At 40.5% G+C, this 22,655-nt stretch overlaps 1 protein-coding gene across 6 annotated transcripts in view; it reads right to left on the bottom strand.

The window, feature by feature from the left end:
• elavl4 (ELAV like neuron-specific RNA binding protein 4) overlaps window positions 1–21,944 on the bottom strand; it is a 69,649-nt gene extending 47,705 nt beyond the window's left edge. For 2 of the 6 annotated variants that reach the window (XM_072439303.1, XM_072439301.1), the window contains exon 1: window positions 21,283–21,944. In XM_072439303.1, the coding sequence (XP_072295404.1) occupies window positions 21,283–21,330 (48 nt within the window). In that variant the 5' untranslated portion in view covers window positions 21,331–21,944. Of the gene's footprint in view, window positions 1–8,668; window positions 8,892–10,160; window positions 10,391–21,282 lie in introns of those variants that run through there. The other 4 variants (XM_072439299.1, XM_072439297.1, XM_072439302.1 and 1 more) reach the window with 3 other exon arrangements.
• Between the last annotated feature and the right edge of the window lie 711 nt (window positions 21,945–22,655).

Consider the following 22,655-nt stretch of genomic DNA (forward strand, 5'->3'; position numbering starts at 1 on the left):
GTGCAGATCACAGAGATAAGGCCATTTAGCAACAATTATTAGTCTCATACTCACAAGGACAGTCACACCACACACTTTCCATTTTCAGGACAAATGTCTCACATTGTCAAACGGGGAGTCATGAAAACAAATACACAAGGATACGAGGCAAGCGGAGTGAGGTGCCTTTATATGCACTCTTATCACAGCGAAAATTAAACAAAAAGAAGCATGTTTGGATGAACTCCACCTTGTAAAGCGCAGGAGCGCTGTATTCTCTCGCGGTAAGGAGCATGTTAAAATCATTGTAGCGGTGATGATGAATTAAAAAAGTTTGCACAAACTGTTTTGGGATCCTCCATACAATTTTTACAGTTCAAAAGGGGACAAATAAATAGTCGTTGCATAATCGCACTCCATGTCTATTCATTCACTCCATACTCAGAAATCAGTTATTAAATGTTGCAGATATATATACAATACATACAATATGTACACTGAACAAAACGTAAAGCGATTATCGATGTATGTTATAGTTTAGTACTAAATACAATAATCAATTAATAATAACCATAATATGCCTATAGATCATTTATACATGTCAAGTCATCTGATCTAACATTCAGTTGAATGAAACATGTTGATGACAAGACCCTCTGAGCCATATTGGATCTGAAAACCATGCTGCCATCTCAGACGCTAAAATATTTTGTTACGTAGTAAACATTAATAAATTGTGTTATGCGAGTCATTTCAGAATAAGACTTAATAATTTATGTTGATCCCATCTGCTCTGAAATTCTGTGAAACTTAACATAAGAGTGGTGTCTGAATGCAGCAGGAGAAAAGCCTAAATGTGTTGTACCATCAGATCTAACAGTCATGGCCCCCGGCACACAGGCAAAGACATTAAGTGTGGTGTGCACTCAAACGAGCAGATTATTCTCTCCAACTGCGGTATGGCGGAGAGTAATTGAAAATAGCCACAGGACATCTTTGCCCATATACAGTGGCATGTGCACTATAGGGGAAACAAAGACAAAAGAAGCCTACATGAATATATGCACACATATTATATACTTTATCAATATACAATAACAATGGCTGTATCAGTTGTTATGTAGTGACAAATATTATTTATTTGTGTGTAATTCCCAAGCTAGAACATAGTATTGCCTCAGGAAAGCTATTGTCTAGTGATTTGTATTAATTCTTTATTTATTTGGCCAATTTATTGAAATGAAAAACAAAAGCAAATCATTAAGAAAGCAGCAATTCTCTGCATTGCATATGAAGCAAGTTTTTTTTGTCGTTATGGTCAACCAAGAAAAAGTTGAGGTCTCCAAATAATACTGTTAAAAACATAAACAAGTCTTTCAGTGCATCCCATTTATCTTGTTTTATTAAGTATACATGTTTTGTAAGGCATAATATATATATATATATATACCATCCCTTGTATGTAAAAAAAAAACATAACAGGATAGTAGACAGTTGCTACGGAAAACCTAAGGAGTGCCAGCAGGAGAGCGGTGCGTATGAGATAGCACACATGCAGTCCATTTTCTGTCTCTTCTGCGCAAACACATAGTCCACATCACAGGTACCGTTTATGCCTGCTGCTGACGCTTATCTGTCACCATAAGCCCTGGATGTTTCAGTCACAGCGCTGTCTTATTTTGTATAGAATGGCCAGTATTCCTGTGGATTGAAGGAAATATGCTTTGACTGTGTAAATCCATATTTCTGCTAGGGACAAACACCAACATTATCTGAATTACCATCTCAAGCTGTGCCCTGATAACTGCCAGTGGCTGTTAGCTCTTGGGATGTGCACTAAGTCACAACAGCCTCAACAGCCTCTAACCGGCGGCAGAGAATTGTTGGCTGCTATCTCCCTCCGCTGCCATTTTATCCTCTAATAAATTCATGAGGCTTAGGTTAAGTCCATCACCTCCTGCGATACGACTTTTATAAACATCAGCACCTCTATCTGTGGATCGGATGATCTGATTTCCCTGTGTTGCTGAGAGGTGTTGGAACATCTTTCTCGTCGCTCCAGGACCAAGCTCCACAAACAACTTAAACCTGTGTCTTGGGGAAAATATAAAAAGTCAAATGTTAAGGTAATATATAGTATGTCCATCTAGCCCTTTTGCATGTTGGTGTTGTGCTGCTCTAAGAAAATGCATATGTTTGTGGGCACCGCATCGTTGTGTCTAATACCAACCACAACAAATCATATTCAGCATGCTCTTTTGCTTTATTCATCCAACTACAGAATTATATCAATGTTTGAAATGCGAGACGTGGTGATCCCTGTCAAAAAACATGACCTTCAAATGTCCTTTTGAGACAGCACTGGGCCCAGTTAAGAGTTAAAGAACAGGCAAACACACACACAGATAAATATACATACACCGCCTGTCTCCCCACTTGCCATTCTCCCCCTTTTTTCCTGGTGATGCAAAATGCAGATGAGACAAGTCTTGTGCCTCGTCTCTGGAGAAACTGCCACTCAAATCCAAACATCTGTACGAATACTAAAACACACAGACAGAGCAGTGAGAGAGAGAAGATTGAAGCAGACTGTGGGGATAGAATGAAACGAAAAGCGAGCTAACAACGGGCTTCTTCTTATTATTTCTTTAACAGAACAAAACTCCATGCACATGAATGGCTCTTTTCCTCCCACTGTATTTTCCATCGGGATATTTATTCTGAAAAGTGGCAAAGCACAACAAGGGCTTCGGTCGTGTGTATGCTAGCGGGCTGAGGCGCTAACACTCCCCAGCTGATTATGTGTCTGTCTGTAGCAGTTTGAGCCGCTGCCAGAAGAATTAGGTCTAACACATAGCTACTCTCCCATTTCGAGCGTTACGCAAAAAGAGGGAAAAAAGAGGAAGAAATCTCTTAAATAAATGAAGGAAATCGCTGTGGAAGCCTATTAAATTTTCAACGCAACCGTTTTGTGAGTCTTCATGTGTGTTTAGGCTCTGCACAAAAGGAATATTTAAAAAAAAAAAAAAAAAGCTTGCTAATTGGGACAAAGATCGTTACAGAAGCGTTTTATTCAAACAGGCTTTCAGCTCATTAACTGTATCCGTCCTCCTTTTGTTTAAGTGGCAACGACATTGCAATATTTAATAATGTTTATACAAGCAAAAATAGGATAAAGGAATCCAAATGTATTTACAAAAAACATGCCCTGGAGGCATTGTGGCTATTATAACATCACCAGTACTACATTTAAACAGAAAGAAATAAAGAAGAACACGGTGATTAAATGCTGCATAAAGTCACAACTGTTATATAGATTGTGTTAAAGTAGTACTAGAGTAGTAAGTAGTTTTTTTTTATTTTTTAAGTAAAAAAGATTTGAAGATAAATTATCATGTTTCACTATGGAAAACAGATACAGTTTAATTGCAGTTATATTTTGTGGTTAATATGTTTTATTTTGTATTAGTTCTGCAGGTTACGTCTTGTAAAAACAAACAGGGGCATACGTTGTGTCATGATATCAGGTTGAAGCTCTAGTACCTAACCTAAGTACATTTCTTTTTACCTCATATTGTAAAAGCTGCAATTTGTGAAACTATTAGACCACTGCATGAATTGGATAATAAAGCAATTTTATCAATTGGAAAAACAAAGCAAAAGAAAAAGTCTGTATCATATACACATAATGCAAAATACACATTTTAACCATATTCTTCTAAGACTTATGTGCTTATGTGTGTTTCATTGGCACATTTCAATAATCCTGCCTTTTTACACCATCCCTCCCTCAAACTGTAACAGGCTGTAGTACCGTCTGGACCAGACCTGGTCAAGCTACGGCCCGCGGGCCACATACAGCCCGTTTGTCTTTATAATCCGGCCCGCCAAACATGCCAAGTAATATTAAAAAAATATATATATATATACTTTTTTTTTTTTTTTGCCTGGGCATTTGTGGCCCCAGGGGCAAGATGTGGCCCTCGGCATGTTTAAATCTTTCTATTTTTTAACTGTCTGTAACATTGTCTGCACTTGTATCCTTAATAAAGATGACATGAAATGAATTAAATAATAGCTTCAATAGCCTATATTTGACAGAAAAGTGATATTTTATTTGATATTATATATATAATAATAATAATATAATAATATATATATATATAATATATATATATATATATATATATATATATATATATATATATATATATATATATATATATATATATATATATTTTTTTTTTTAATTTTATTTAATTTTATTTTTCCACACCAATGATCGCGGGCCGGCCCTTCGCTACTTGCCTGGATTTGAATATGGCCCTCAGAGGAAAATAGTTGCCCACCCCTGGTCTAGACTATACCTGGGATTAAAGGCTTGATTATACCGTGGGTATACTGTGGCCACTCTATACTTTCAGACCAATTCATACTTTTTCCATGCCAGATTATACCCTTTTCATTTATTGATAATAATAATGCTATCGTGTTGTCACTATTCTTTCACCCAATACTTGATGATGGCAAGCGACTATTGTAGCCACAGCTGCCTTGGGACGGACAGACAGAAGCTAGGGTGCCACTCTGCGCCATCTACCCCTCCAAACTTGGGCCTCCGATGAACCATTACTGCTCAGCAGTATCAGTAGTCCTGAGTGGTACACACATGAATTATAACATTTATGTGTACCATACCAACTGGACAATACATAATCTTGTCAGATCTCAGAAGCTAATCAGCAATGGGCCTGGTTAGTACTTGGGAGACCACTGAAATGCCAGGTGCCACAGGGGGGCGCTAGTGCATACTGTCATTGTGTCCTTGGGCAAGACACTTCACCTACCTTGACTCTAGTGTCCAAGTATGCTTGTGTATGAAGGAGAGTATTTGGTCAATTCAATTTCAATGAGATTTATTTTTGTAACGCCCACAATAACAACAGCAGTTGCACTCTCACACAAGAAAATGAACCCATGGCTACAATCCGACATGTTTAAAGCATGTGTATCATGTATGTTCATTAAAGGTGGTATGGACGATTTTTTTCAGCAAATTTTTTATCATATTTCCTCGTGGCGTGGCTAAATCATTTGTCCTGCCACGTATCAATCATAAAACGCACCTACCGCTCACCTGCAGCCGCGTCAGGCTCTCCCCACGTTTCCGCGTGCCTAAGCGCATGGATCTATCATAATATAGTTCCCTCAGTGTACGGGGCAAAATGAAGACGGAGAAAGACAGTTCGAGCTGACTCAGAAGTGGACAGAAATCTACGGGAGACGAGAGATGCGATGCGCTCCGTTGCGCTGATAAACAAACGCACGTGTGTGTTGTATCAGTCCGCACGGGGGAGTGGCATGAGCACTTCCGCCTGCGTTCTCAAATCGCCGAAAAATCGTCCATACCGCCTTTAACATGCACTGTCCCAACCAAATACAAAAAATAACAAAGATTAGTCATAATTTTCAGTTCAGCCTTTTCAGGTAAATTTATGGTAAAACCCTAATCTGTATCCCACTGGTATCATATCTGCTGCTCTACAGATTAGAGGCATCACAATATCACATTTTTTTGTTCTTGATTATATTCTGACAACCCAAAGTTGCTCATTCTGCTTTATGTTTGGAAAATCAAACTGAGAACAAAGCACAACATTTTAACTTCTGCACAATGCAAAGTCTTTTTGTATTTCCATGTATTTCCTTTATTTTTAAAATAAAGGAAATTGAAAAGGCCACTGCAATGTCCCTGTACCTAATGTTTATTAAATCAATGATGATGAGTGTTGTATCAAGAGATTTTATGTGCCATATCTATTATCTATATACAGTTTATACATTTATAATATTTTTTTTTCCAAATAGGCCTAGTTTTGGTGACAACAAACATTTAAGGACAAAACATATATATATATATATATATATATATATATATATATATATATATATATATATATATATATATATATATATATATATATATATATCTTTGCTGTTCCTGCGCAGAGCCCTCAAGCTCCCAGGCCTCTGGTCGAGGACCCGAGCTTGAAAAAGGGGACCACCCCCGTGAGGTGAGAATTTTTTTAGTTTTTTATAACAAAACATCTTGAGCCTGACTTACATGAGGGGTATATTCTGGTACAGAGGGGTTAGGGTGGGTTTAAGGTAGGTTTATACTTTTATCATTTTTGCCGACACGCCCCCTCCCACGCCGCCCATGAATTTATAGAACCTGAATTTCAATTTGGTCACAATTTATATACACAATAAATGTTTTTCAGATGGACCTAAATCTATCTGTTACTTTTAAAAATGTACATTTTACAATGATTAGATCAATGTCAATAAGAGGTTTATGGAAGCTGACCAAAAGGGGGAGAAGTATGTGGCAATGTTTGTATTTGTATTTTGTTTGTGCAAAGAAAACAGAAAAAATATATATATTCTCAGCTTTAGACATTTTTGGCACGAAGGCTTTATCGGACAGGAGTGTGGTGTGAAATGGGGATGAGAGAGAGGATCTTCAGCTAATTGTTGGAGATGGAATAAAAGAACACTGTGCGGCCGGCTGCACATGGAGCCTGGCATGTGCTATCCACTCGCACTTTTATTTATTTTTCATATCACCACTTGTAACACGTCTGAGGGAGTCGGATCCCTCCTTCACTGCGGAACTCCTCCAGGTTTCCCAAGGAGGTCTAAGGACAGGGGACCCTGCAACATCGCCCATCGTCCCTCTGGACATTGTTTAATCCGTTTTTCACTGTCGCCCTCCGAGACAATCGCTGTTGTGATTTTGGGCGTTACAAAAAAAATTGAATTCCATTGAATTGAATTGAACACTTTCAAAATGTAATATAAGTCTTTCAATTAGCTAATACATTCTTCTCATCTGAAAATCTTAAGGAGACGTGTTGTCGCATACAGCAGCACAGTAAAGCAGATTAGCCGTCTATTGTTCCCCTGTCAGTACCATTTCTGACTCTGCCTTCTTCTCTTCATCCATTTAGCTTTGCTTTAATCAGCCTTTAGTTAACCATGTCACTCCACATCTGGACACGCGTCACTCTGCCACTAATGTAGACAAACACAGGACACTCCATAGGGACACCAAGAAGCAGGCAATTTCAAAACTGGATCTCCAATTATAAACTTGTCTAGTTGCCCCTCATACATAAGCTATGCCAGTGGTTTCTCCATTCATAGATATTCTTCATTGACCATTCATATTAGCATTGACATGTAACCTTGGGGCTTGCGGTGTTCTGCCTCAGGGAGCCGTATACATCAATGTGTATGTATTTATGTGAGATTATGCTGACCTGCCTCCTGTCCAGGGCCACTTCTCATCAATATCAATAGCATTGTAAAATGTACCAATTCTTCTTATGACCTTTCTCTTGTGGAGCTGCGGCACCTTTTTTACAGCCTAACATATAAGCACTTTTAATTTCAGTTGAAATATTATGGTTTGGGCTGGCACAAGAGCATCGGGAAAAAGTCCAAATAGCATTTATTTTCTGGTTCTACATTCCAATAATAATTGTTCCAGATCTACATTCACTTGCGTGTTCTAGCTAGTATGCAGAAAACTGCATAGCTAACCAAGGTGAGGACTCACGTTTCATTTCAATTAGCATTTTGATTAGATCCAGTGTACTAAAGCCAGCAAGCAAACATTTACTGGTCTCCCAATCATGAATATTTCTAGAGAGTTGGTCCAGATGGCCAGCAAAGCATAAAAGCAGATGGGAGATTTAAGACAAAATAAAAAGATGCGTGAATCTATGGTCTGGAAACGAGTTGCCAAATTTGCCAAAAAAGCCAACCTTAAATTATCAAAATAAAGTGTTTTATTTTTTATTATTACTGACGTTTATTTAACTGGGAAAGTCCCACTGAGATTTAGAAACTCTTTCAGAGGGGAATCCTGGCCCCGAAGGGGAGAGTTCTATTTTCCATGTTTTTATTCTATGCAGACATAGAAGAACATGAAAACTTAACACTGAAAAGCCCCACGCTGCCCAGGAGTTGAATCTAGGACCTTCTTACAGTGAGGCAAGGGCACAAACCACGGTGTCACTGTGAATGGTGCCTGATGGAGAGCACTTTGCTGCATTGAAATGATAACATTGATATAATAATAAAGTTAGTTTGGGTGTTTAAAGGAGAGCTGCTTTCTAAATGCACAGAGTAGTAATCAATTCATCACCCCCACAGCACACACCTCCACAACAAGCATGGCACACAAATGTGCCTACTTCCAATGCTCATGTGCTACTTCTACTCTGCGTTCACAAAACACAACAAAATGAAATCTATTTTAATCGACATGTCAGAATTTCTTTGCTGCAGCAGACAGGTGAATATTTGAGAGTGATGCATGCTGATAAAAAGGGGTAGTCATGTACATTTCTGATTTCAGCATAAAATGGGTGCTGTTTCCCAGTTTAACCCTTAGCTCTCTTTTACTCTCCACATTCCAGCTCCTTTACCTATGCTTCAGTCACACCTTTGCTTTACAATGGATGATTTACTCCTTTTTGCCGTCTACAATGCATAGCTGTTTGTACTCCTGTAACTTGACTCTAAAGTCTACAGACACTATTGAATAGTTATGCCCCCACTAGATACAGCATGCGCGCTATGTGTTCCCATGTGCGTTGAGTAGTGCGGCTCTCCTTACCATCTTAAACCCATTCCACTCCATTTGGGAGCTGCCGGCCGTTGTCTCAGCTCTGCCTCACTCTCCTCACAGAACGTCTCTGATAGTCCTAACAACCCTGACTGCTCCGCACTTTGGGACTGCCTTTATTCCTGCTTCAGCGTTGGTGGTGATGAGCCGAGAGCAGCGTGGTGCTAGTGGCGTACGGAGCAAGCATCGCCTTCTTCCACAGATGCTGAGAGGAGAATGGTGATGATGTGAGAATGCTGGGCTGCAGTGTGTCTCTCCTCCCTGCACCCGCTCCTCCCTGCTCCGCACAGCCACCCGCCCAGTGCGCTGCTCAGCTGGAAGGTCAGAACCCGCCCCTTCTCCCCACAACATTACTTCTCAGGCTGTGATTGGCTTCTTGGCTTGCTCGTCAGCCCCCACCCTCACCTCCCCCTCCCTGAGTGTTAACACCTTCGCTCTCTGGCTGGCTCAGAGCCCCAGTCGGCACACGCCTGCTTCAGCCTGCTTTGGCAGTGAAAAGGCTTTCTGAATCCCAGCAAAGCAATCAATGGCTGCTGAGGTGTGTGCTTGAGTGAGCCGGCCGAGCGTGGACCCCAGTATGGAGAGTGATTGCAGCCTCAGGCACTATGGTAATAGGATGCCTATGCAGCACTGTGTATATAAATTAGGTCTTTCTGTGCTCATAAAAAAAATCGCAGCAACATCTACAGCTGTGTACTCGTGCTATTACCCCACTTCTGATTTTTCTCACACTCAGCAACACAAATGATTCATTACGAATAATGAGCATACAAATGTATAGATAATAAAAGTGTGTAACTTAGGAATAAAACACAAATAGGCTAATTTACATGCAACAAATATAAAAAGCCGATTTTTCTGTTTCCAAGGTAGCTTATGCAAGTGGTTCCCAACCTTTTTTGTCTTGAGTGCCCCCTAAGCATTTCTTACATTCTGAGTACAAATTAATTTACTTATTATTCATTATTTATTTATTATTATTTATTGCCAATCACAAATATTGTTATGCAATTTTTTGTTTAAATTATATATAAGCCAAAAATACTACTTTGTACAACCACGAACATTTTATATTCAAATACTAATCCAAGTTCAGTCCAAGAACACCCTGCCAAGTAGCCCCCAAGGGCTTCTTGTGCCCCTGGTAGGGAAACATTGGCTTAGGCTATATATCCTATGGCTACACATCTTGTTAAAGTCATTATAGAGCAAATGGACCATGGACCTATAGACAACTTTAGCACACAGGGTACAGGCTATATAATTTCGTGTACACAGAATTCAACTGTATAAACAACTGTATAAACACAAAAACAGTCTCACTATCGACTGCTTTGTAACAGTCAGTCACACTCACTATATCGTGACTCTGCTGCGACCATTGACTGTCTGGAGAAGCATGCTTTGTGCGGGCATCCGAGCACAATGAAGGCACAGAAACTCGTGTTGGCTCCTCAATCGTAAGCTTACGCTTTTTACTCACCATGACCATTCTTGTATGAGGCTGTCGTTGTTAGTCAATAGCGATTCTGGAAGTGGACAAAGTGCAAGAGCCGGTTAAGTGAGCGCGGAGAATCGGACGGACTGGCAGCGAAGTGCAGAAAGCTTAGTGCAGAATCAGGCGAGCGAAACAACACAAAAACAACGCTTTAACGCGAGGAGCCGGAGCCGTCTAAAAACAATTGTGAGAAAGAGACCCGAAGTGGAATCACAGATGCACAAGCGCCCCAAAATCTCCACGTACACGAGCAGTCATCCTGCTGCGAGCTCCTATTGGCTAAGGGGCGAGGAGGGGGCGGGGCACCGGCGGATGCAAGTGGTCCATCATCCTTCCGTGGACAACGAAGCAGGTGCTCACGGAGGAAACATTGACCTCATGATATTATATAAAAAGACTAAAAGTGGGCTATATTTGATCTAACTAAACAAATAGTAACTATACATCTATCCCAACCTGTTTATTCAAATAGACAAAACTAGCTCATTCCAGCTACAGTTCCTCAAAATTCTAAAATTTAGAATTCATGTCATGCCTTGCATACACCACACAACATTTACAAATTTCCATTCAAATAATAACATAACGTAACGAATCTCCTAAATTTGGAGTGAACATTAAGTGTTTGTCTTTCAGTAGAATTTAGAATTCAAAGAGTTTATTTTATAAATTACTTCAAATAAATGTTAATTCAATTTGCCCAGCCACAACAGAGCCTTAGGCTGCTTTGCTTTCTGAGCAGCTCCTATCACAGACAGACAAGAAGAGGGAGCTCTTGCCCCCTCAAACACATGCACTGTACCTTCCAGCAGCAGAGTCTACAGGGCATGTTCCATTAACATGCATGAAATCATATACATTTACTACTCAAAGTGAGACAACAAAAACATTCAGACATCCGAATGAGCGCATTATATAAGTCATTCAAGCATAACAGCAAGAACAGCAATAGGAAATGTTTCACTGTCTGGCATCTGTAGAAATGTATTCAGCCAGGTCTATAGTGTCATTGTATAATGTAAATCATGAGCACCATATGGGGGTGCACGGTGGCTGAGTAGTTAGAGCGCTCGAGATTTTTGGCCAGACCAACATCACATGGTTCTCTCTGGGTAAAACAGCTTCCTCCCACCACCAAAGAGGTCAATTGGAGACTCTAAATTGCCCCTGTCCAGGGTGTACCCCACCTAAGGCCCAAAGTCACTGAAATAGGCTCCAGTCACCCACAGATAGAGAAAAAGGATAATATAATAAGATAATAATAATAATAATATATTCAAAAATATGAATGCCATATGCTGTTACTGTACTGTTCACTCCAATACATTCAAATTCCTTATTTCAATTTTCCATGTTTTAAATATTTTGGAGCAGCAGTAAACAGTACTATCATACTCTCTGACTGTGTGCATTCTTCTACAGGTAGGGATATAATTTAGTCCTAATATTGTGCAAAATTATTATTATTTTCTTAGTCCAGATAACACTTAAAGTATTATGCTAATAGTTAAGTTTGTTTCCATGTGTAGTGTGAAAAAGCAGGCATAGTCTAACATATGCTCTATGGAGACAGTGATAATTGTGGGTGCTCTCAGGTTGATTCTTGTTAACTGTCGGTTTCAACACCTGTCTTATGTTTCACTCTGCATAATAAGACTTCTATTTAAAACGTGAAGTGAAAATGCTCCCCTCCTTGAACCACCACCTTAACGTGGTGGAGGGGTTTGGGCACACAAATGATCCTAGGAACTATGATGTCGGGGACTTTAAGCCCCTGGTAGGGTCTCCCAAGGCAAATAGGTCCTAGATGACGTGTCATACCAAGAGCACTTCAGAAGTATCAGAATCAGAAAAGGTTTATTACCATTGTCAATTAACAGAATTCACAAACATAGGAACTTGCTTTGGTGATTTGGTACCAGGGTGGCAGACAAAAGTGGAGGTCCCTCTCTTCAAGAAGGGGGACCGGAGGGTGTGTTCCAACTACAGGGGGATCACCCTCCTCAGCCTCCCCGGGAAGGTCTATTTCAGGGTACTAGAGAGGAGAATCCGACCGATAGTCAAACCTCAGATTCAGGAGGAGCAGAGTGGTCTTTACTCTCCATCGGGTGCTCGAGGGTTCATGGGAGTTTGCCCAACCAGTCATGGGTTCATCAAACCCGGATCTGCAACATGCACGGTTTACAGCTGAGTGTGAAGTAAATCAGAGAGGCCATGGTTCTCAACCAGAAAAAAGGTGGCTTGCCCTCTCCAGGTGGGTGGGCAATCCTTGCCCCAAGTGGAGGAGTTCAAGTATCTCGGGGTCTTGTTCATAAGTGAGGGAAGTATGGAACGTGAGATTGACAGGCGGATTGGTGCATCGGCTGCAGTGATGCAGTCGCTGCATCGGACCGTTGTGGTAAAGAAGGAGCTGAGTCGAAAGGCAAAGCTCTTGATTTACCGGTCAATCTGGGTTCCTACCCTCACCTATGGTCATGAGCTTTGGGTAATGACCGAAAGGACAAGATTGCGGATACGTGGCTGGGCACTCCCTTAGAGATAAGGTGAGGAGCCCGATCAAACGGGAGGACGTCGGAGTAGAGCCGCTGCTCCTCCACGTCGAGAGGAGCCAGCTGAGGTGGCTCGGGCATCTGTTCCGGAGCCTCCTGGGCGCCTCCCTCGGGAAGTGTTTCGGGCATGTCCCACCGGGAGAAAGCCCCGGGGAAGACCCAGGACAGGGCTGGAGGGACTATGGCTCTCGGCTGGCCTGGGAACGCCTCGGGATCCCCTCGGAGGAGTTGGAGGAAGCGTCTGGGGAGAGGGAAGTCTGGGAGTCCCTGTTTAGACTGCTGCCCCTGCGACCCAGCCCCCTGTTAAGCGGAAGAAGATGGATGGATGGATGGATGGATAGAGTGAAAATGCCAAGAAGAGTGTATAGAAGAAAGAAAATACCTCCATTAACCAGAGAAAATTAGCTTGTTTTGTGGTATCTTTGGAAGTTAAAAGTGAGTATCCAGAGAGTGGCTGAAGCTGAAGTTCAATTCAATTCAATTTATTCTCGTAACACCCAAAGTCACAACAGAATTTGCCTCTGTTAGGCCTGGTAGGGCTTATACTGGCCAGAGTACAGTGTGAGTGAGAATATCCTCTGGTCTGCAGTCGCTTGCAAAGTGTCTGATAACTTCTTATAGCTCGCGAGTAGTATCCAAATATGTACAATAAGTTGCAAATGATGGTACAAAATGTTGTATAATTGACACATAGAGAGCAGCATGCACTTCAATTTAGACTACAGTTAAGAAAAAGAAGTTTGCAGTGCAAGCACCCAATATATCTAATAGGGCAAAGCTTGCTGCTCAGCATGCTGCAGCTTACTTAGGCTCTTTTTCTTCGCCCTTGAAGGATAGATTTAGTTGCTCTATTGAAGTTCTGGCAGTAGTAGCATCTCGCTGTGCTACTCAGACTGATGATCGCCTTCTTCCTGGCAGGTATCCAGTCTGTGCCGGTAACAATCAAACAAATGAGAATCACAGCAACTCCAAATCCTGCTTGCATTTCTGCCCAGAGACAAAGTCAGACACACCACTGTCTCTCTCAGACACAGACAGCTATTAACACAATGTGACTGCATCTGGACAATAGGATGCTTTAGACCCGTGATTTAATGTTTGCTTTTACTGTTAAGATCAGAGGCTTTATCTGCATGAATCAATGTCACACACAAAGTGGATACTGATTTGAGGGTAATTTCACAGTCCAAGGCACAGGAGCACCTGGGTTTCAGTTGTAGTTTTACTCAAACAATACATTTTCTTTTCTTCAAACGTAGAGTGGCTCGGTACACTCACAATTTAGTAATGAAAGCATGGAGCATTTGACATAGCGCAACCTGAAGAAGAAACGTCTAGAAAAAAGAACCAGTATTGCTGGAATTATGTAAAATATTAATTTTTGGTTTTGCGCAACAAACATTTCAATTGAGACATTTTACAGTTTGATTTGGAGATCTTTGTTTGGTGCCAGATATCTCTTTGAAACCGGAGTGTCTTTATTTTACGAGATTAGAAAAAAGATTACATTAACTTCACTTACTTCGCTAAAATTTAGGATTTGCTTTAGTAGATTGTTTACAGCTTTCGGAGCTCGTCACTCCAATATTATGTTTGTTTGCCAGTGGGCATGAGGGTCAGTTATCTAAACTCCTGCTTGTGTCATCCTTCAATTCTTCACGCTGATCCTGGAACAAGTTGGTGCTGCATTTGTCACAGCCACTTTCTGTTTGCTGAAGCTCAGGCTTCGCTCGCTGCAGAGATGTGACAAGGCTCACTGTGTGGAGTAAGCACCGCACGCCTGATCCATTACTGAGCAAACAGCACAAAGGGTGTCTCATCCTAACAATACTTCAGGAATCTAGGCAAAACTGTTCATTTGTTGTTTTTTTATACTATTGTCTACCAGCTACCATAACAGTCACCGTAAGTCACAAAACAAATTCATTATAGCATCTTAACAGGAATGAAATCATGGCAAGAGGGAAGCTGTTTGTTATGGTGGCCCAGGAAGAAAAAACTACCACCACCACTACTATGCCATTACAAAGAAGTTCCCCTGTGTTTGTGGATTATTACGGTTCTAACTGAGAGCAGTCAACTGTCTGAAATTATATATTGTGAAAGAAAAAAATAATTAAAAAAATCCACAGAGATAGCAATGGTCATTAAAATAGTGGGAGAAGGTTTGCGGAGGTGCCCAGAGAGGCTTAGCTATGCACTGGCTCTGCAGGCTGGCACATGCTCTGGCATCGAGTGTGTATTCTCAACAGGACAGCAGCGGATTAGTGTCCATTTGGACCAACAGCGTAGGCCTCAGCATGTGATGACATTCAACTTTAGCAACCCACCAGACGTTTTTACTCCATACATTAGGAAAACAATGTTATCAAGCATAAAACGTGTAAAAAAGAAGAAAATGGTTTGGACAAGGCAAAATTCTGAACAAACAGGTGAAAGGTGTCTCTTGTAGCAAAAAAAAAAAAGCGGGGGAGTATCACCTCATTGTTTTAATGATCTTTTTTGTAGCATTTTGTTGTTGTTGAAATAAATGATATACCGGTACTTGATATTCAAGGTTTGCATATTTTCAAAACAACGTTAAAAAAAAAGATTGTCTTTTCGATATATTGCCCACCTCTAATCATACAAACACTGAGGTATGTCAGAACAAACATCATTGTCTGGTTTATACAGAGCAGCTGAAATCATCATTAATAGACGGGTATTCAACGTGAACTAGTATGACCACTGTGTATTAAGGATGGTTTTGGGTGTGGGGACAGGAGCCTTTTTTATCGTTTGATGCCAGTTGGATACAAGCAACACACAGGGCGACCACTGTGGTCCATCTGCTTCAGGCTTTAATCACTACCTCACACATACACACAAACAAACACAACCACTCAAGATGCCTTCCACTGCTGCTCATCTCAGAAACCTTTTATTCACATTATTGCTTTGTGCACTCACAGTACTCCTGAACACACTATTTTCTTGTGCCGACCTCAAGTGAATATTGTCACTATCAGTTGCTGCTATCAGTGATAATAATGTTTCAAAACAGCATCAGCAGAGAGATCGGCACTACGGCTTTTGATAAAGAATAACCTTTTCGGAAAACAAGACAGATTTCTTCACAGCACTGGCCTGCGGCGCCGCGGACACAAAAACATGAGCCCATAAAGCACAAATCTAGCTCTGGAAATGTCACTTCATGCTTAAACGCCCTTTTCCCCATGCTCCAAGAGAAGCGTGCAGGCAATGCAAACAAGAGACAGCTCTGACGGGTTCCAGTCTAAATGCCTACACGCTCGGAGACACGTCCGACTCAAATGAAGCATTAGCTGATTGAGAAGCGTATTGATAACGGTGGCATATACAATGAAAGAATAAATGTGTTGGTTGGTTTACAGTTCATAATGTCACACTAAATTAAACTAGCCAAGGATAAATGTTTCTACAGCAAGGTGCAAGCTTTCCTTTATGGTCTTGTAGCTAATGCAAATACATTTAAATGGAAATCCTGTTAGAATACATGTATTATTAATAAGAGTTAAACTAGTGATGATGCTGCAGTTCAACCCTGGTTTGTTGAAAGAAATCTTACACTTTTCATCTTACTCATAAAGAAAATGGATTTTCTTGCACAATACGCAGGGTATCCCCAGGTTTAATCGCATTAAAAATGCATGCCTTTTAGCTGGTTTGACATAGATATTACATTATAGATTTTATATTTTGTAAAATGGTATCGATTACTCTGCAGTATAGTCGAACTTTTAACAATTTGTTCTCAAAGTCACTAATGTCACTGCTTGCTTTTTTCTTGCGTAGACACAAGTATTAGATACACAACATGTGTAGTGAACAAGCATAAATTGATTCTGTTTTTTGGTCAAATTGATCAAGTGAACATTTTGACTTGATCTCTAGCCGCTTCTTTTATAACTATGTTGTTTACACAAGTCAGTCATACATCATTTTATTAATGAAGAAAGCCTATACTTCATCTACAGCAATTACTGAATCAATAAACGTTCATTGGACCTGGAAATATCTAGTCTGAAAGAGAGGAGCAATGTGTCAATGTGTGGTGCTCGAAAGTATCAGCTCGTTTGTCAGCTTGGCCAATGCGTTCTTAAAAAAATATATACAAAAAACATATTACGTTCTTGCATTTGTTACAAGTACATTATGTAGTGTTTTGAAAATGTGTGAATAAATTTAAATACAATGGTGTTTATTGAATAAACATTGTCATTTGTATGTGTCGTGAAAGAAGACTGAGCCCTGGCGTCTGATTGGATTATTGCAGGTCAGACAGGGGCTTGCACTCACTAATACCTCTTTTGTCAGCTTGTACCAGGCTGACATATCTGTTGTACAATTTCATATCACTGTCACTTTTCTAATTAATTTCGTCTATCTGCCGGTTATTGTGTTGCGTAACATCTCAGGCTACCATTTGCTGATAATGTCAACCTGAAATGACGGTTAACATTGTTTAAATAGCTTGTAATACGGCTTCATAAATTGGTTCTTCACTGCTACTATTTGCTTTTCACTTGTTAGTGTTAGAATTCTCTGATCATCCTTTTAAGCAGAAACTTGCCATTTCTAAGTCTGTTTAGTTAAGTCCTTATCCTTGTACTGTAACTATAGAACAAAATACACCTGTATTTGTTTTTAGTTATATCAGAATAAAATATCAAATATTTGTGATCAGTGTTTTGTCAAACAATACAACAGTTTCTTAAAAAGGCTTAATGATTTTTTTTTCTCCACCTTGAAATCATAAAAAAAAAATATATATATATATATTGTTGTTGTTACATGTTCTTCTTAAAATATAGGATCATTACTTCCAGCTCAAAATATCTCAATGTTAAAAGCTGACAATGTGGAGGGCTACAACCACACTATATACAGCCTGCAACACTATTGTCTATAGCTGCACTTCAGATGTGTGTTCCTTAATGACTCGGTGGGTATGAAAAATAGGTAATGATCATAAACCTGCGAACATCCAATGAAATCCACATAAAAAGGCACCCTGCAGTTGGTCTAAATGAGCGGGCTGGGTGTGTATAAAAACACTGGCAGGTTTACAGTGGCCTTTGTGTGTGTGTGTGTGTGTGTCTGTGTGTAGACACCTGCTCCATTCTGCAGTGATGGCTCCCAGCGGGACATAGGCTCAGCTGCTGATCACTAGGCCCTCCCTGCAGCACCAGTGGCCGACACACACACACACACACACACACACACACGCATGTACCGAGCTATTCCAACAAATGTGAACCCTTCAGGCCCCCCTCGCAGAGTCTCTTAGCCTCTCTGTGTTCGCTTCCACTGACACACTGCATGTGCTCATATCCAAAGCAAACACGACATGATGTAGACACACGCACAGGCCACACTCCTTATGATGTTGCATTGAAATACTGTGATATAGCGCAGTGCTGATTTACAAATATAGCTGATATGATTGTGTGTATGTATGCTCCTCAATGAAAGCTGTCTAAACCAATATCCATTACAAATTACAAGGTTTTTGAATCTGATCTGACTTGCATAACACGTGGCCACTTTTTATATTGTGTTTTTTTAATAGAAAATTAGTAATACAATATTTTCCAATACAATCCAAATACATTGCGCTGTCCAATTAATCAGCTTCTATTGAACAGTTGGCTTTCTGATCCCTCTGTCTTTCTTCCATTATGCACCACTTCCCTGGTGTGGTACACTTTCATTGTCTGCACCTGTTTGTATCTCAGTGACAGCGATGAGGGTTGTGAGACAAAATTGAACTAATTTCCTGGATATTGAGAACGCCGCAATCAAGGAAACTGAGGAAATGTGGGGAGCGGCAGATGGAAGGGAGCTAATCATTGTTATGAAATAGAAATGACCTCTAACTATCTTCTGGCTCCTACACGCAGCAGCACCGGCTCTTTTCACGCATATACACACAAAAACAGATCTCTGTCGTTTTTGGTGACAAACCTAACTTTGGAATGCAACAGTTTTTTTTTTCATGTTTGAACAGAAATCACTGGAGTTGTTAAACAAAGCTGCGTGTCACATGGAGAACGGCAGCTGCCTGCAGTTGGTAATCAGCGAAGCGTTCCACAAATTAACAACATTCAGATCTGAAGCATGGTGCACTACAGTTCCTCAAAAAAAGAAAAATATAAAAATTAAACAAACTAAGTATAATTCAAAAAGTACGTTCTAAGTAACATTAACTTAAAAGCCTGCTTGGCCATCTCTGTGCCGTAAACTGACACTGCAGTCTAAATAGAGGAACACTGACGAAAATGTTATTAATTACAAATATTCTGTGTGTGGCTCAGCTCTGATGGATTCTGAATTTAATTTGGTGGAGGCTCTTTGAAAATGCAGTGTCCAGCAGCTTAAAGCCAAATGAGCACAAACGAGATTCATCTAGACTTACACTGAGCACCATCTAAAGCAGACGTACATGCTCATGTTGAAAAGTAAATGTTTAGTAAGGTTCAGAAAATTGTAATATTTATGATTTATCAGTATTAACAATTAACTAGATCACATTTAATTGCATGTCATGTATCTTCAAATTTAACTCAAATGACTGAGGTAAAAACCCAGTATTTTCAGCTTCAACAATCTGAGGCAACTGAATCTTCCAGTGCATTTATCTAATGTATGCAAATGATCTGGCTGAGCTTAATGAAGGCATCATTAATCACGATAACAATGCTCTTTCTTAACCAGGGTAATCATGCACACACACAGCAGCAGCAGCATCTCCAGTTCTGCACAAGCAATATGGCCAGGAAATACACACTCGCCTACACACCCAACACGGCATGCTCCATCACAGGCTCCATCGCAGGTGGAAATACAACCATCAAAAACCGGGAAAAGTGACTGTGCTAAACCCATTTTCCATTTTCACGTTCTCCAATAGGATGTATTGTAAACGTTATCAAAATGTCACATTGAAATAATATTGTTATAATTTTAAATTGAAATATTCCCTATAAAAAGCAATCATATTTTTATAATATAATCAGTTAATTAGCTCCATTAGTTGCAACTGCTGCTTTTAGCAAACCGTTGTTATGGACGGCTGCGAAAAGGCAAATATTCAAAGTTCTACAATGACAACAAGAACAACAGCACAATAACAAATTTATAAGCTCAAATCACAAAACACACTTTTTGAAGTATTTCACCCCTTATCCGCACATTGCATACAGTTGTCTGGGCACCCTTGGGTACAGTGAGCGCATGACGGAGGATGTGGAGGCTTCCGAGGGACTCCAGGGTGTGGATCTGAGCCAGTGTGAAGACAGCTGAACCAATGAAGAACCCTACAGCCGATTAGACACCCACCGCTTCGTGTTGCTTTAATGCAGCAAGGCAGGGATTTTTGCTTTTGACTAAATGCTCAAGGTGTTCTTGTCTTTTTTTCGTCTCTTTCCCTGACCCACTGAAGTCATCTTTCCTACTTAAATAGCCGGTTGATTGTGACCTCATTGTATTTACTTTGAAGAAAATGGCCACAAATTCCTTTAGGAAAAAAATAAAATACATTTAAAAAATATATGTTTGGTTTTTAGCTTAATTGCTTGGAATTTAAAATGAATACTAATAGGAATTCAATTAATAAAAGATCCAGCGTTTAATTTAGTTTAATGCAATTAAAGTGAACTGAGAAAAAAACAATCAAGAATGTGTACAAATTTGCTCTCAAGCTGCTCACATCCCCCTGATAACAGTCTGACTGGCAGATACTAAAGATAGAGTAGGCGTTCAAAATTGAACAAATGTAACTATGTAAATATTTACTAATACTATCCACCGGGTATAAAAGCTCCATCTACACATTGATTTGGTCTTTTTCTGCCCTTTTGCCATTTTTTCCTCTCGCACTGACTATGCCTGCCTACTTTTCCCCAATGAATTGTGTTTTACATAAAGTCTGCCTCTGCTCATTCATGTGATTATCATTAGATTTACCTGAGCTGAACTTAAAGAGTTCAATGAAGAAGCCAAGAAGCAACTGTCTACAGAGCTGACCATAGGATGCCAGTGTTTTGGGATGCTGCTCACAGAACACACACACGTGTGCACAGAACTGGGAAGATCCAGGAGGCGAGAGCGTGTAGGAGGGATGGAGGGATAGTGACGGACTCAAAAGACGTTAGAGGTACTTCAGCAAATCAGAGTGTAACAGTATAGACACTACGTTATTAATAAATATGCAGTAACAGTACAATGCAAACAGAGACTCAAGTTATTCCAGAGAAGGCACTTTCCCTGGCACACGGGTACTTACAAAAGGGAACAAAGTCTAATTTTATATTCATGAGGATGCACGTGAGAAGCATAGTAGTTGGTTTGGTTTCTTCCCTAGTGAATTCAGTTCATAGACATCTTCTTTTTACAAATACCTCTGTCAGGCGGCTATGGGCATACAGAGAAGCATGGACACACAGACTGCACACAGCATCACACATGACAGAATGGTTGGCAGCAGACATACAGGGGTGGCATGTGGAAGAGGAGAGAAGCAAAAGTGTCTTTACCTCATTGCTCAACAAGGCGGCGTTGAGTGTTCGGCTTATTTCAAACATATTCAGTGATTTAGGTGGTTCAGTCCTGTTTTTGAAATGATCAGTTTCTCTTTAGTTCTTTGCCTCCTTCCGACGTCTCTGTCTCTCGGTAGTTGCGGAGTCAGTCCCAGCAACGAAAAAAGAAAGAAAGAAAAATGAAATCAATTGAAAAATAGCAGAAGAAAAATCCTGTATTTTTTTCTTTAGATTTTCTGAATTGTAATTTTGTTCATTCCTATTCTTTCTGCCCCTTGACTGCTAGATTCACCGCTGTGGGCTGTGGCTGTGGTGGCGTCTGCCCGCTCTCCGCGCACGTCTAAGGAGTCAATATGTTGCTTTTAATCTCCTCAGAGTCAGCACATTAAAACAGGCACTCAGGCAGTCGGTGGCTTGGGCTGGCTGGCTCCCTTATCTGTCCTCCGCACACTGGCTCACACAATACACTCCGATCCTCACACTGCTCGCTAGCAGATTAGCCTGTCCCAAAACATAGCAGTTAGTTTAAACTGCCCTCCCTTTAGCTCTTTCTCTCTCTCTTCTGCATCACTCCTCCTGGCTCTTTCCTCCCTCTCTCACTTCATCGCTCCCCACATCACTCTCTCTCGCTCAATTCGCCTTCCTCCAAGTGCTCACGCATTTATGCAGCTACAGTTCGCCAGGCGACCACAAGGTGGGAAGACTGTTCTAATAACGGCAAGAGCATTGCCACCTCATACATCCATACCTTCTTTGTGCCACTCCTGTATTTAGCGTTTAGTTTCGATTTTCTGATTGAAAAACACACAAACTAAAACTAAAACACATTTATTTAACAATGATTTGGATTATTAATCTAAGGAATTTGTATTTTTAAAGCCTACATTTCTTTTTGAATGTGTTGAAGTCATGTGTAAGATTACCTGATGAAAAGAGATACCATGAGAAGCCATAACACTGATGAGTTTCTGGGAGGAGTATGTAACTGAGTACATGAAGGTCAGGTGGATGTCCTCTGCTGGTGCTCCTCTGCAGGGTGTGGCACTGTGATGACGGAGCAGCAAGTCACTATCGTGACAGGAGATCCCGGCTGCACTACAAGTAAACAAGCAGAAGTCAGCTTCCATCCATCCATCCATCCATTTTCTACCGCTTGTTCCCTTTCGGGGTCGCGGGTGACTGGAGCCTATCCCAGTGACTTCGGGCCTTAGGCGGGTTACACCCTGGACAATGGCCAACTTGTCGCAGGGTTAGTCAGCTTATGCCAGGAAAATGATTCACCACATTACTGTCACTATCACTGCTATGATATGTGAGAAAATGTGTAAGGAAGATTTCTAATTATGGATTCTGTTTTAAATGTATTCAAA

The sequence above is a fragment of the Eucyclogobius newberryi genome, unplaced genomic scaffold (genome assembly GCF_026437365.1).
Source record: "Eucyclogobius newberryi isolate DKJ021-1_F unplaced genomic scaffold, fEucNew1.0.hap1 SCAF_9, whole genome shotgun sequence".
Classification (NCBI taxonomy): domain Eukaryota; kingdom Metazoa; phylum Chordata; class Actinopteri; order Gobiiformes; family Gobiidae; genus Eucyclogobius; species Eucyclogobius newberryi.